The following is a 13,493-nucleotide window of genomic DNA, read 5'->3' on the forward strand; positions in this document are numbered from 1 at the left end:
CAACACGAAACAGGAAGTTCACTTTTAGCTGGAAAGAGGGAGTTGAAAGATGAAAACAAGCGGGGGTAGTCTGCTGGCAGAAATCAACTAGTAATACGCGGCTTCGTGTTTAATCTTGTTAGTGATTAGCGGTGTTGCTGAGTTCTCTAAGGTTCATTTAACGACGATCCTTTTTGTCCTTCTTAACCGTTCTATTTTCTACACCAAAAAAAACAATTTGCGCTTCCACCGCCGGGCATACGTCTTTTTATGGTCGCGGGTTTGGACATTCGAAACAAGACTTGTTGTAAAACTATGTTAAAAACTTGGTGGAAAAGTTGATAGAAAGAAGGCTAAGAAGGAACTATCCCTTGGGCGCGCTTTAAAAAAAAAGACGGAAGCACACAACAATACAGGGTTATTAAACTGAAAAGGAGCGCCAAAGGGAGCCCATTTTCCGGCACGAGAAGCGCGGTAGCTTTACCTTCTCGTCTTTATTTTCACTTTCGTGGTAGCCTGATACAGGAGATCACGCATGGTAAAAACACGTGTTTTAGAAGACTTCTTCTGCAGGAGTCTTGTAGTGCGGCTGAATTGTTTTGTTATGTTTTTTTACACTAAAAACCCGTCGTTAAGTCGGGAAACGGTAAAAATAAAATTAAACCTTATACAATAAGATTATACTCTCTCGAGGCAAGGATATACAAAAAAATACACACAACACACTTTTAGCTGGTTAGTTTGCAGGTGTTGTGCAATAAAACATAAGACACATCTAGAATCGAAACCATCTAAACACTAAAAAGAAATTAAAAAAAGAGGAAATCAATTAATGAAATGGAAGGATACAAATTGGAAACCTATTGGATTTTACTAATGTTTCTTTTTATGTTCGTTTTCCACTGCGTTTGCGTTTCATCCACCGTCTCCGTACTTTGGCACACAAAATGTGCACTGTAACTGAACTGTATTTTAATAATGTTACGTGTTTCTTTTTAATGCGTGTGTTAAACAAAAGGGGAAAACAAAGACTGGACGTGTGTAAGTACGTTGCGTCCCTTATTGTTGTATTATTGTACAATTACAATCGCACCGACCATTTTACTAGCGCCGTACTTACAGCGCAGCACAAAACGCACACACACACACATAAAAAAGTCATTAAATAAAAGAGAGAAAAAACATAAAACTAATAATTGTCATTCGGAAACGGAAACATATCGTTGTTTGTCGCGTACAACACAACAGTTTGAATCTCACAACAAATAACAAAACATAAATCTCGAGCAAGCAATGTTGTTACACTTGTTAGGGGGTAATTGGTAATTTAAGCAACATTACACCCCCACACCAACTAATAGAGATGTGTGTTGTTTGTTTGTTTTTTTTTTCGGTGTGTTTGTTATAATTGTTCCAAACAATTCCGTTACCAATTGTTAGTTCCTTCCTTTTTTTATAAGAAAAAAAAACCGTTAAATTAAACAATTTAAATCATCCCGTAGAGAAAGCGTTAGGCGTTTTACTGGTCCCTCTAGTTGGCCGTAACAAAACGCGATGTGTTGCGTTTTGTTAAGGATGGCCATCATAGTAAACACAGAAGTAATCGAAATTTGGTCAATGCAATGCGGCGCGCCTACCCAGCAACTGTGTCTCCACGTGGCACTATGCGGGAGGGTGGAGCGAGCTCGATCGTACTAAAAGAGTAAAAAAACACATTAATAAATAAAAATAATGAATAAAGAGAACGCGTGAAAAACTGGACAAAAAGCAGACTACTAATAAAGGAATTAAAACGGAAATGAAAAACCGAAAAAATGAAAAACTCGCGTGTTGTTTTTCTGTATTACTTTTGTTCGTTTATTATTCGAATTGATGTAGATGTTGCACCTACAAACCTTTTCTTCTTCCACGTTTATCGCGCCATCTACTGCCTACTGAGCCTTCTTCTCGCTGGCGGCGGCGGTGGTGGTGCGGGCCGGCTTGCTACCATCGTCCTTGAAATGCAGGAACAGGAACGAGAACAGGAACATGCCGACCACCATCGAGAAGGCGCTGGCATAGTACGGATAGGCGCTCGGGATGAACCGCTCGTACTGGGTGTGGGTGAGCGGCCGGACCGACACCTGCGTCGTCGAGTACAGGTGCGTGTAGCCGATCCGGTCGTAGTTCACCTTGAACTGGTACACCCCGTACACGTCCGGGATGAGGAACCGGGCCTCGTAACGCCCACCGCCAACAGGGACCAGCGTCGTGCGCACGAACGGATCGATGCGCACAAACTCCAGCTGCACGTCGGACGCCTCGAACGCTTTCCATTTGCCGTCGCTTCCGCGCGTTTCAATCTCGATCGTGTACACGACCGGATCGGTCACGGTGTACGAGGACGGCGGCTGCGACTCGCCCTCCTTGCTGTGGCTCACCGACCGCGCTCGGATCACTCCGTTCTCGCCAAACACCCACTTGCTGATGGCCATCGCGACGTCCTGGTTGCCCGAGCGGGCAAAGTGCTTACCACCGGCCTGGGCACGCTGGACCGGCGCCAGGAATGCTTCATCAGAGAAGAAGTACAGCGAACCGGAAAACACAACCCGCGCGTTGTTGCGTGCCTGCAGGGCGGCAATCAGCAGCGTGCCCTTGCCGACCGCATGCGGGTACTCTTTGATCGGTGCGTCCGGTACGTAGCTGTACGCCGAACTGTCCGCCGTCAGCAGCTGCAGCACGAGCGGATTCTCCCGATCGGCCAGTAGGCCGGTGCCGCGGTACAGGAGCGGCGCAACGCCCGCCCGATCGCCCACGATGATGCTCGCATCGATCAGATTGTCGGGCGAGGCAACGATGGTCGTGTGGTCGCCCGCATCGGACACGTCATAGTTCAGATGGTCGATCACTGCCGCCTTCTCCTCGTCCACCTCGAACCCGCACTCGGACGCAAGCTCACGGAGCGGGTCGCCCGAGGCGGTGCTACCGGCCACCAGCACATTGCCTCCGTTGTCGATGAACTCGGTGATGGCTTCCACGCTCAGCGAACCGCCGAACTCCTCCACCGACGGGGCGAACAGGATGAGGTGCTGGTACAGAAATTCGCCATACTTGCTGAGCACGAGCCCGGCGTCATCGGCTAGCTTGAAGGTGAGCTTGTAGCCGCGCTCCTGCAGCGATTTGAAGAAGATGGAGTGCGTCTCGCGGATGGCTAGATTGTCCAGCAGCACCAGCGTTTCGCCCGGCTCCGCCACGACCGCCGCCGGGGTGTGGGCAAGCAGCGCGAGCAGCAAAATTCCCGTAAATCCTAGCACCGACCGGTTCGACATGTTGGCACAATTTACTTGATTGATTTTTTTTTTCTCCTTCTCCAGCAGCCACTGTGGCACACGATTTGACAGCTCGCGTTTGACAGCTCACAATGGGCGCTCCGGTGCGGTTGAATTTCCGGAAAAGGCCTTTTCAAGCTTATTGTTCAAAAATAACGTTCTGAAACAAAAACCCCATCAAACGTGCAAATTGTATTCTTTTCGATTTTTATGTGTAAAAACGCCATTTTAATCTTTAAATCACAATCAATATTTCACATTTGATTTAAAACATTGTAAAAACAATCGTATATTTTTCCTCACACTGCCAGTACCTCATGACCACCAGACCACTCCCACCGTGCGCATACATCGCAGGCAGAGTGGCCAGATTATTTTTGCGGTTTTCGGCAGGAGTAATGTTGAGAACGCGTAACAAATGAGTAACAAATGAGGATAGCGATCCTTGAAACAGTATTCCAAGCGCCACAGATTTAGCTTCAACGACATAAAAATCAAATATCTGTGATTTTTGGTAGGATAAATGGAAAATCGGTAGTTTTAGGGCGGTCATCTGTGAATCGGTAGGCATATAAAAAATCGGTATGAATACAGATAAATCGGAATTTCTGGTCACTCTGATCGCAGGCTGAAGAAGAGCACAAAAAACTCCCCTCCCCCCCTCCCTTCAAACACCAACGCGAACAACGCGAACTGTCAAAATATTGAATACACAAATAGAACCTTTCAATGTACGCCAAAACCGTGCCGACCGAGGAAATTCTTTTTCTTAGTGGTAAACAAATCGTTCTTCTCCCCCAAATCGCAGTGCATTGCCCGCCAGCGGAAGCCCGGGCCAGAGTGCGGAGTCCCGCCACAGGTTGCCCTCCAGCGGGCGGCGCTCCGGTACAATTCCATTTCCAATTTCACTTCCGCTCCACATCCGCACAGTGCACAGTTGCGGACGCATAACGAAAACCATTTCGTGCACGAAAATACTGAATCACGTTTCAATCGCCCCCAACCGCAGAACGTGGGCTGGAATGGACAGTGGACAGTGCTGGTGCCGGTGACCCCTGCAGGGCAGTCCGTTTCTCATACGGGGAGGAAATCGGTTCCGATCCGCTGGCTAGTCTGCGGGGTGAAAGGTCCATCGCTGGCAGGGTCTTGGAATGCAGCGGGCGGGCGGCTGGCTGGAAAACTGGATTTTCTGCTTTTCTGCTGCCTTTCGCGTGTTCGCAGTCGCTTTGTGCAAGTGAGGGTGAAGAAACTGGTGCACTGATTGCAGTCGTCGCTTTGCTCGTTGCAGGTTACTTCTGTTTCGTTTCGACGCACTCGGTGGTTCCGGCCGTTGCACCGCTCAGCGCACGATCGTTGTCGTCGTCGTCGAGGGAGGGGAACAATACGGAAGGCGGTCGCGGCTCGCTAACGTACCGGACGGTGCTTTCCCGTGGAGCGCAGCCCGTACAGCAACCATGTTTATGGAGAAGATCTTCGACAACGTTGGCGTTGATATGATAACCAGCAATGATTCGGAGGAATCGATGGAGAAGTTTACCAACAGCATCGGCGGTGGTGTAAGTGTACGGGGCGAAGAACGCTTCCTTCCGCCAAGCCTTTACTAACGCGCCTCGCTTTCATGTGCTTTTGATGCGATTTTTAGAAATATCAAACGGTGATAACGGATCTCGGAAAGGCTCTGCTGCAGGCCGCCCGGGCCGGCAACACACCCAAGGTGCTCGAGCTGATGGGCCGCGGTGCACCGTTCACCGCTGATTGGGTAAGAGATTCATTTTTGGACACAGAAATTGCATTCTTTCATGTTTGTTGCTTGCCCTTACCCATCTAGCTCGGGACAACACCGTTGCATTTAGCCGCACGACACAACCACATCGAAACCTGCCGAGCGCTGCTAAGGGCCGGCATAAGCAAGGACTCGAAAACGAAGGTCGACCGAACGCCCCTGCATCTGGCTGCCTACCATGGTAACATAGAGATAGTGGAGCTGTTGCTAAGCAGCAAGTGCGAGGTCGATGCGAAGGATTTGGTGCGTACTGGTAAACCGGGGAACCGGAAGACCAAAGCAATGATTTATTTCCTTCTTTTTGTAGCTCAAAATGACCCCTCTGCACTGGGCGGTGGAAAAGCGGCACAACAAGGTGGTGGAAATGCTGCTCCAGCACGGTGCCGACCCGAACGCACTGTCCAAGTTCGACAAGTCGCCGATACTGCTCGCCACCAACATGAAGCAGATGGAGCTGGTGCGGATACTGATGCTGGCGAACCAGATGCGGGCGGCAAGCAGTGAACAAGTGGGGGTACGGGACAGAGAAGCTTGAGCGCACTTTCGCTGACACGTTTGCTGACACATTTCCCTCTCACCATTTTCACAGGTAAAGGAAGCGACCGACAGTCTCATGCACGAGCTGCAGCAGCACAAGGAGCGTCACCTGCCGGACCAGCCGACCGCCGCGAACGAAAACGACGAGATCGAGGACAACATTACGATGGAGCTGAGCAATGACAGCAACACGCAGCTGTCGGACCACTCGAACCACTCGCTGACGGACCATTTCATCGAGAAGGACGACAGCTTGAGCGACGCCATAACGAACCTGGTCCAGAGCACGGAGACGGATCCGAAAAATCTCGACTCGTCCACGCTGCAGATGCTGAAGGAGCACGGCATTTCGTTCATGCCGTCGGACGATACCGGTAGCCTTATCACGTCCGCGATCAAGAGCGGCCGCAAGGTGGTGCTGTCCGAGGCGGGCAAGTACGCGCTTAAAGAAACGAGAAACATTCACCCCCAGCAGCAGCAGCAGCAGCAACAGCAGCACACGCAACCTGCCCAGAGGCAAACGGGATCGTCGACCGTGCCCGGGACCGCCGCCACCGCCATTAGCCATCCCAAAACGAAGACAATCAAAATCATTAAAAAGCAAGCCTCGTCGTCGGGCAACTCGTCGTTCGGGGTAAGCTTACCGGGCCAGCAGCACTCGCACATCCATCACGTACACCAGTCGAGCGCGACGGGCGCGACGCCGACGATCAAGACGAACAAGGTGATCAAAATCCTCTCGCCGGAGGAGTTCAAACAGATCTGTGGCGGTGAGGTGGGCGGCATCAAGCGGGTGTCCTCCTCGGAGTACAAGAAGGTTCCGGTCGGGTCGGGCACGGTGAGGTAAGTGTTTTTTTTTTTTGGTGGCCGTTTGTTTTGCCCTTCGCTTGCTAATGCAATCTTCAATTCCCTTGGGTAGATTCCCCGTCGGCAGTCGCTCGCACGTGATACCATCGTCCCATCATAGTGGTGCCGTGGGCACGAAGCAGATCAGCAAGATCGTGATGACGAAATCCGGCCAGCGGTTCCCGGTGGTGGCGGCCGCCGGCAAATCCGTCAGCGACCTGGTGCAAGCGAAGCACAGCATCGCGAACGGACTGTCCAGCGGGCACAACCGGCACATCATCACGTCGGCGGACGGTGTGAAGCGGCTCCGGACGGCCACCGGTATGGAGATCATCTCGTCCCTGCCCACCAAGCTGCCCCAGGATACGGTCGTGTCGGTCGAATCGTCGCCCCGGGTCGGCGCCGTGTACCACCGGGTGACGGCAATGGGCAACCACCATCACCATACGGCCACAAACACCACCACCACCACCTCCACCACCTCCTCCCTCTCGTCGGCGGTGAAAAGTGGCAGCGGGACGGCGGCCACCAATCTCGTGGTGGAGCTGCTCGAACGCCAGCTGCTCGAGCTGAAAAAGCTCACCGAAGATCTGCGGAAACAGTTCGACCTGTCGCAGAAGCAGAACGAGGAGTACCGGACGCGGGTCGATAAGCTGGAGAAGGAGGTGCAAATGCTCAAGCAGCAGCAGCACGGGTCGGGCGGTGGCACGGTGGCGGAGACGGCCGCCGGCAGCCTGGTCGAGATACTGTAAAGCCCCAGCGTCACGGCCAGTAACGGTTGCGCGTAACGCGTACCTGGTAACCGTACGTATATGGTGCAACCTTGACACACTTACACACACACACAAACACACACAAAACTCTACTACCTTTTAGGAATAGTTTGTAAAAAAAAAACAAAATGGAAGGGAAAATTGAGCGCGTGTGTGGCACGCGCGAAATTTTGTTGAAAAATGTTAACAAGTTCGGGAAATGATGTTGAAACATTGTTGGCTGCTGATGATGATGGTAGTGATGGGAGAAATGGCAACAATCCTGACGCGAGATTACTTTCTATACCTGAACTCTGGTGCTGCATGTGTCTATTTTTTACCTCTTTAGCTCTTTCGTTCGTTTAAGCACAATTTAAAGGCTGAATTACGTTGTCTTATGATTGTACGCTTTAGTTAGTTTACATTGTTGCAACGATTCGGTTCTATAACCGCTGGAAGAGTTGTTGCTTTTCTTGTTATCGTAATCAACGCACTACGTTACTATTAGCTTTCCAAATTACCGTTCCATCGAATCTCTGAGAAGATTTCTTAATCGTGCACAAGCAAATTCAACCCATTTCAGTTTCGTTGTTTTGAACATGAGACGTTAACAGCAACGTTTAAGCGAACGATCGCTTCATCTACCTCGTCCCACACAGGAACGGTACTGATTTAACAGGAACAAACAAACTAACAAACAATGAAATAGCAATAACAAACAGCAATAGTATGTAAAAGTTAAACAATTCAACAAAACAGTCAACGATGAAAACAGCAAAACGACTCCCATCCCATCATAACGGCCAGTTCAAATGTAAATTCAAACCGCGCGCGCGCGCGAGAGAGTAGAGAAAGTGAAATTTTGCCACCACCACCACCACCACCACATCATAAGCTGTATAGGAGTTGTTGGTTTTAAATTATAGCGCTAGGGACTGTGGAGGAGCAACAGAGGAAACTAACAGCAAGCATTGAGCAACAAATAGATGTGCTTTCTTTTGCGTTCGTGTATGACGCTTTTGCGGATCGTTTGTCTAACACAAAAGAGAAAGGGCGAAATTGCCATATGATCATGATGCTAATTGTGTGATTGCTTTTTTGGTTTCAAAATTACTAAAACGAAACACCAAGCCAAACACAATGAATGTGAACAGCTACTAAACACCTCAAATTTACTTACAATCGTTTGCATTTATTCAGCAATTTCGCGACCACGTCTAAACGAAACACAAAAGCTCATTTGGCAATTTGTTCAGCCGTTTGCTGCCGTTTCCAAGTTGAAATTGCCACCAATTTGCACCCAAACAGAAAGGGTGCAAGAATCAGATTATACATTACAGGGGTTTCCAGGAGTGCTTATAGCTGTGGGACACTTTATTGACTGTTTCGTACGGGAATTGGACTCTGCAGCACGCTTGTTGGACAAATCTAATAGGAATTTTCAAGGTGCATGTCCAAGAGAGTACAATTCCCATCATATGACGTTCACTTCCCATTAGAAAGAGTCAAGGAAGTGTTGTCCCACAACTATGAGAACCCCTTGGAAAACTCTGTCTACTAATAAGAGGCCTAGTAAGGTAGAAGACAGATAGATGGACAGGTAGGTCACAAAATCACCACCAATGCGCTCACAGCGCTGTGTTGCATTGTTTGTTGTTTTTTTTTGGCAGGCAGATGTTTAAGCGGGTGGAAAAGCGTATAAGAATCGGGGCTAGAATTCGTTAGAATCGTAAGCAATAATCGAAGAGAAGAGGGAGATAGGGTAGAGGGGAAGGGTGCGCTCTCTGTATGTAACTCTCTCTCTCTCTGTCTCTCCCTTTATCTCTCTGTCATTGTTCCTCACGAAAGGGTTCATCTTTTTTTTTCTCTTGTACATATAGAAATTAAGCCGCTAAACTTGTTTTGTAAAATGTAACTTTACGTAACATCGCCTTACTTCGGTTTTATTTTTCGTAACAAGTCGAAAGCAGATTAAGTAACGTGTTTGAAGGAGGGAGAGGGAGGAAGTAGATACAGATTTCTTCTCAACAAGCAACCGTTTGCCGTGGAACGGCGGAAGCGAAGCAGAAGGGAACGACTTATAACGTGGCTTCCATGCAGCAGCAGCGTGCGCGGGTGTGCGTCTGCGTAAACGCAAGCCCTCCTCACGCAAGTGTTTCGGTAGAATGTAAACTCTAAATAAACAAAAAGCCACGGATGCATTTCATTTTCAATTCATCGCCTCTCTTTAATTTCTTCTCCTTTTAAGGGAAAATTGAACATTTTCCAGTTTCTGTCCTGTTCAAAGCTTACACGCCGGTGTGCTTCTTCACCCAATCCCGGAAGGCGGTAACGCGTGCGAACGCAGCCGGATGGCCCTTGTCGCAGCCCTGCGCATGCCCGAAGCTCACCACACCGACCAGCGTCTTATCCTCCGCCAGCACCAGCGGACCACCGGAATCCCCATTGCAGGGCGAGCGCAGCTCCTCCCCAACCGCGCACAGCGTGCTCTTGCGCACCAGCAGCGGGCTGAACGTTTTCTGGCACTGCTTGTTCGGGATCACCTTGAGCGTGGCGTACTGCAGCTCCTGCGCTACCTGGCCACCGTTCACCATCAAGCCCCAGCCGCTGACGACGACCTCCCGGCCGGCAAAGTCCTCATCACCCGTCGGCAGCCGGACGGGCTGGACGCGCTCGCTGAACTCCACCTTGCTGGGCAGCTTCACCAGCGCGACATCGTTCGCCACGAACAGTGGGTTGTACTTTTCGTGCTTGAAGAACTCGGTCGACTCCAGCACCAGCCGGCCGTCGTTCGTGTTGTCGCTGAAATCGACCGCCCCGAGGTGCACCTCGACCGACTTCGCCAGCATCACGCAGTGGCCCGCCGTCAGGACCCACTCCTCGTTCAGCAGCGAGCCACCGCACAGGGCCTGCTGGCCGTTGCCGACGTGCAGCGTGAGCCGAACTTGGTACGGAAACTGGCCCAGCTTGGCCGTTTCACCGTTCACCACCCGCATACCGCCGCGGGGGGCGGCCTGGGCGACCGAAGCCACCAACGCGAGCAGAGCAAGGGCGCAAGTTGCCGGTTGCATTTTGTGCACTTCAAAACACACTTGAACACACTGCTTGGGAGGATCCTCTGCGATGGAGGACGGACGAACAAACTGTGGCCTACCATTGGGGAGAACTTTCTTTTTATAATCGATCCCATCCAACGGTAGTCTCGTTCCGGGGGCGATAAGATCTCGATTAGAACTTCGTGGCAGATTGCAGCTTATGTCGAGACAGGTTGAAGTGTAGGCGGTCAAGAAGCGAAGTACTTTGTCTGTTGTTCATTGACCCATTCCCGATGAGCGTTGGAAATGCCGCGGGGAAAGTGTCTTCTGTCCACATCGATACATAATCTGCCCATATTCAAGTGCTATGTTGCTCTTGAGAGCTTCCGGAACTGAAGCGGAAGAGTACCATTGCAAATAATGGATTGCTTTTTTTTGCAAAGTTCCTAAAATCAAAATTTGAATCATACCAAGTTCCTATTCGTTTATCAACTCGGTACGTGTTTAGTGCAATAAATTCTAATTCACTCCAACACTTGATGCACGGGCAGTGACTACATTAATTCCTTTGCATTTGGTTGGCATCAATGAGTGCCTGCTGGAATCTTAATTAGTCAAGTGTCGTGCTGTGAAGTGTGGATTTCCACGTCCTTTGGGCTGTCTGAGCGCGTTGCATTAAATGTGATTTGCCATGTGCGCATGTGCGAATAGTAAGAGGGAAGAGGGAATAGTAAGAGGGAGTAAAGTCTGAAATGGAAAGTGAATTCCAACTGCTTCTGTGCGTTGGATGTAGTCAAAACGTGCACAATTGCAACGATTGAAATTTTGAAATCATGCCACACTTGAAAATCGGCTTTCAATGGCTTCAAAATGATTGGAAAAATATAACATTCACTTGTTTTGCATCCATTTGCCGAAGAATTGTTGAACGCAACCCGTTTTGCAACGGACTGTAGAAGAGATTTAAATTTTTTGCATTTCTGCAGTAGTAGCGCCATCTATCGGCAAATTAGTTGTACCAATTTTACAGCGCACCAACACAATCAAAGAGGTATGCAGGGTTCGTGGAGTGAATAAATTAAAAGAAGAGTAGAGTACTATAAATGAATGTTACGAATGTAACGGTCTGGAGAAAATGAATTTCGTTAAGTCGTAATGAGGATGAATGCTAAACGTAAATCCCATTTTTTTATAATAATTTTTTCAGTGCTTCGATTAAGTTGTTTTCTTGATTGTTTTAAAGAGTCTTGAGTTGGTTTTCTATGTGTTTGTTTGTTTATTCGTCAAGTATTTAGCTTATCTTTTGAAATTTACTCGATTCTTTTCGTCGTACGACACGTGCATCTTCTAAATTTGGAGGTATTCACTTAGGGAATCACATTGTTGTTTTTTTAAATGAAACTACGTGGGTTTTAGTTTTCATTTAGTTTAGAGAAAAGTGTAAAAACTGATTCACAATTGATGGATCTCGATTAACTCTAAATGTCATGCAAAAAAGCTAAACAAACAATATATTTGTTTTCCTCAACTTATCGTTCAGTTTTGTAGTGCACAGGAAATATAAAATAGATAATGTTATTAATTCTTTATTCCCAGAACAATGCCTGAAGTGCATCGATTCTAATCAGGACTGTTCACATAGTAAGGATTAATTTACTGATTACACCGTATTGATTAGTAGATCATAATTGCCTTTGAAACACTTTCCAATAGCAAGTGTTCGAGGTATGAAATCTTTTTAATAAAAATAGCCGCAAAATAACGCGTATCTCGAATTTCCGCATAAGTCTAATTTCACAAATTTTCAGCCAAAATGTCAATAATTTTCGTGTAATTCAGCGTGACGTGATAGATTTATAATGCTGTAAATAACTATGACAGTAACAAAAAGGAATTTGTTTCACATTTCACAATTTATGTGTCAAATCAATGCAATTTGTTCAAATAACTGTCAAATTTAGTAAACGGCGTATCTCCGAATCCGCATATAAGAGGTACCGAGTATCTCAGGGACTATCTGTATTTTCTTTTGTATTGTTTTTTTTTTTCAAATTATAGTGTTTGCCATAATTTATATGTTTGGAAATGAAAACTAAAGGCTAGTAACTGACTGTGTTTTACTACAACAAAACTTCAAGAGTAACTATTTTTTTATTATTTTGTTCCAACGCTAATCACTTGGTATCAAAAAAGCTTCCTTAGAAAATACTATAAGTGTAATCTAATTAGAAATAATCTAGTAGGAAATAATTGTATAATCAAATACCTTTCCTGGATAATATTGTGAGAGGCATAGAAATTTATTTTTGGTTGCAATAGCCACCACGTTGTCAAAGATTGCACGAAAAAGCATCCTAATTCTTATCGTCACGTGTCTCGCCCTACCATTCGAATGCAAGTGCATTTCACACAAAGACAATTAACACTAGTCCAATTCAGAAGCGACCGATTTCCTAGTCGCAATGAGAAGAAAGAAAAAAAACTACACACGCATCGAACACAAAACCAACAAATTCACACGCTCCCAGTTCCGGGGTTCGGTAGAGTCAAGCGACACGGGCATTGCATCGCTGACGTCGTTCGCATTCGATCCGGTTCCGTGCGCAGTCTGGGAGGGCTACGCAATCGCTACCGCGCCACCATCACCATGTTGCGCATTAGCAGCGCTTGACCATTCACCAAAACCAACCTCCCACGGACACTGCCTGCACCATCCGCCACCTGGCATAATGGGGTGGGAATTCCCCATGCTTGCGCGCCCCATACACACGCACGGCATGTCGTCTGTGATCTCGGGCGGCGAAGCGTCATTCATAATTCTAGGAATCGTCGCTGCCGTTTGCCAAATCGAAGCGATGCAGGGCGAAGATGAAAATACACAAACAAGTGGCCGAGGGGGGGGGGGGGGAGTTTTGGGTGGTGTGGAGGGTGTAACGCTCGTCGAACGGAAATGCCTTCGAGTTCGCGCCAAAACGATAACCAAGTGTGAAGGCTTGCCAGCCGATAAGGGGAAGTTTGTGATATGATGTTTGATATTTTGTTTCGAAACAAACATTTGCTGTGAGTGGAAAAAAAACCAATAAGCATGACTTGTATGTAGTAGTTTCATCGAATAAAAGTGTGAAATAATAAGGATATTTTATCCACGAGCATCAAATAAGTTTAAACGAAAATCAAACAGTATAATATTATTTCTTCTTTACTCTACAGTCACTGACATTTTTCAACAATAGAACAGCATTTGTACGATCTA

The 13,493-nt window shown here is 47.7% G+C and overlaps 3 protein-coding genes across 4 annotated transcripts; 1 reads left to right on the forward strand and 2 right to left on the reverse strand.

Moving 5' to 3' along the window:
- Positions 1-1,812: 1,812 nt before the first annotated feature.
- Positions 1,813-3,588, reverse strand: LOC1276995 (dolichyl-diphosphooligosaccharide--protein glycosyltransferase 48 kDa subunit). Its single transcript, XM_316417.5, has one exon. The coding sequence runs from the start codon at positions 3,285-3,287 to the stop codon at positions 1,911-1,913; it is 1,377 nt and encodes a 458-aa protein (XP_316417.4). The 5' UTR covers positions 3,288-3,588; the 3' UTR covers positions 1,813-1,910.
- A 373-nt stretch (positions 3,589-3,961) lies between these two features.
- Positions 3,962-9,418, forward strand: LOC1276996 (ankyrin repeat and sterile alpha motif domain-containing protein 1B). 2 transcript variants are annotated; one of them, XM_316418.5, is made up of 7 exons: positions 3,962-4,062; positions 4,576-4,843; positions 4,930-5,046; positions 5,116-5,313; positions 5,378-5,584; positions 5,660-6,450; positions 6,527-9,418. In XM_316418.5, the coding sequence occupies exons 2-7, from the start codon at positions 4,742-4,744 to the stop codon at positions 7,203-7,205; spliced, it is 2,094 nt and encodes a 697-aa protein (XP_316418.5). In that variant the 5' UTR covers positions 3,962-4,062; positions 4,576-4,741; the 3' UTR covers positions 7,206-9,418. The 2 variants fall into 2 exon arrangements, with proteins under 2 accessions (XP_316418.5, XP_061502702.1); XM_061646718.1 differs by having other exon boundaries at positions 4,007-4,172.
- LOC1276997 (collagenase) lies at positions 9,407-10,352 on the reverse strand. The gene has a single exon (XM_316419.5). It carries the CDS (start codon positions 10,274-10,276, stop codon positions 9,494-9,496), a length of 783 nt encoding a protein of 260 aa, XP_316419.4. The 5' UTR covers positions 10,277-10,352; the 3' UTR covers positions 9,407-9,493.
- Between the last annotated feature and the right edge of the window lie 3,141 nt (positions 10,353-13,493).

This window comes from Anopheles gambiae, chromosome 2, assembly GCF_943734735.2.
Source record: "Anopheles gambiae chromosome 2, idAnoGambNW_F1_1, whole genome shotgun sequence".
Lineage (NCBI taxonomy): Eukaryota > Metazoa > Arthropoda > Insecta > Diptera > Culicidae > Anopheles > Anopheles gambiae.

Bases quoted from the DNA above. Each gene is read 5' to 3' on its own strand.
- LOC1276995 (XM_316417.5), bottom strand. From the start codon at position 3,287: ATGTCGAACCGGTCGGTGCTAGGATTTACGGGAATTTTGCTGCTCGCG.
- LOC1276996 (XM_316418.5), top strand. From the start codon at position 4,742: ATGTTTATGGAGAAGATCTTCGACAACGTTGGCGTTGATATGATAACC. The intron at 5,314-5,377 runs GTGCGTACTGGT...TTCTTTTTGTAG, and splicing joins AGGTCGATGCGAAGGATTTG to CTCAAAATGACCCCTCTGCA. The intron at 5,585-5,659 runs GTACGGGACAGA...CCATTTTCACAG, and splicing joins CAAGCAGTGAACAAGTGGGG to GTAAAGGAAGCGACCGACAG.
- LOC1276997 (XM_316419.5), bottom strand. From the start codon at position 10,276: ATGCAACCGGCAACTTGCGCCCTTGCTCTGCTCGCGTTGGTGGCTTCG.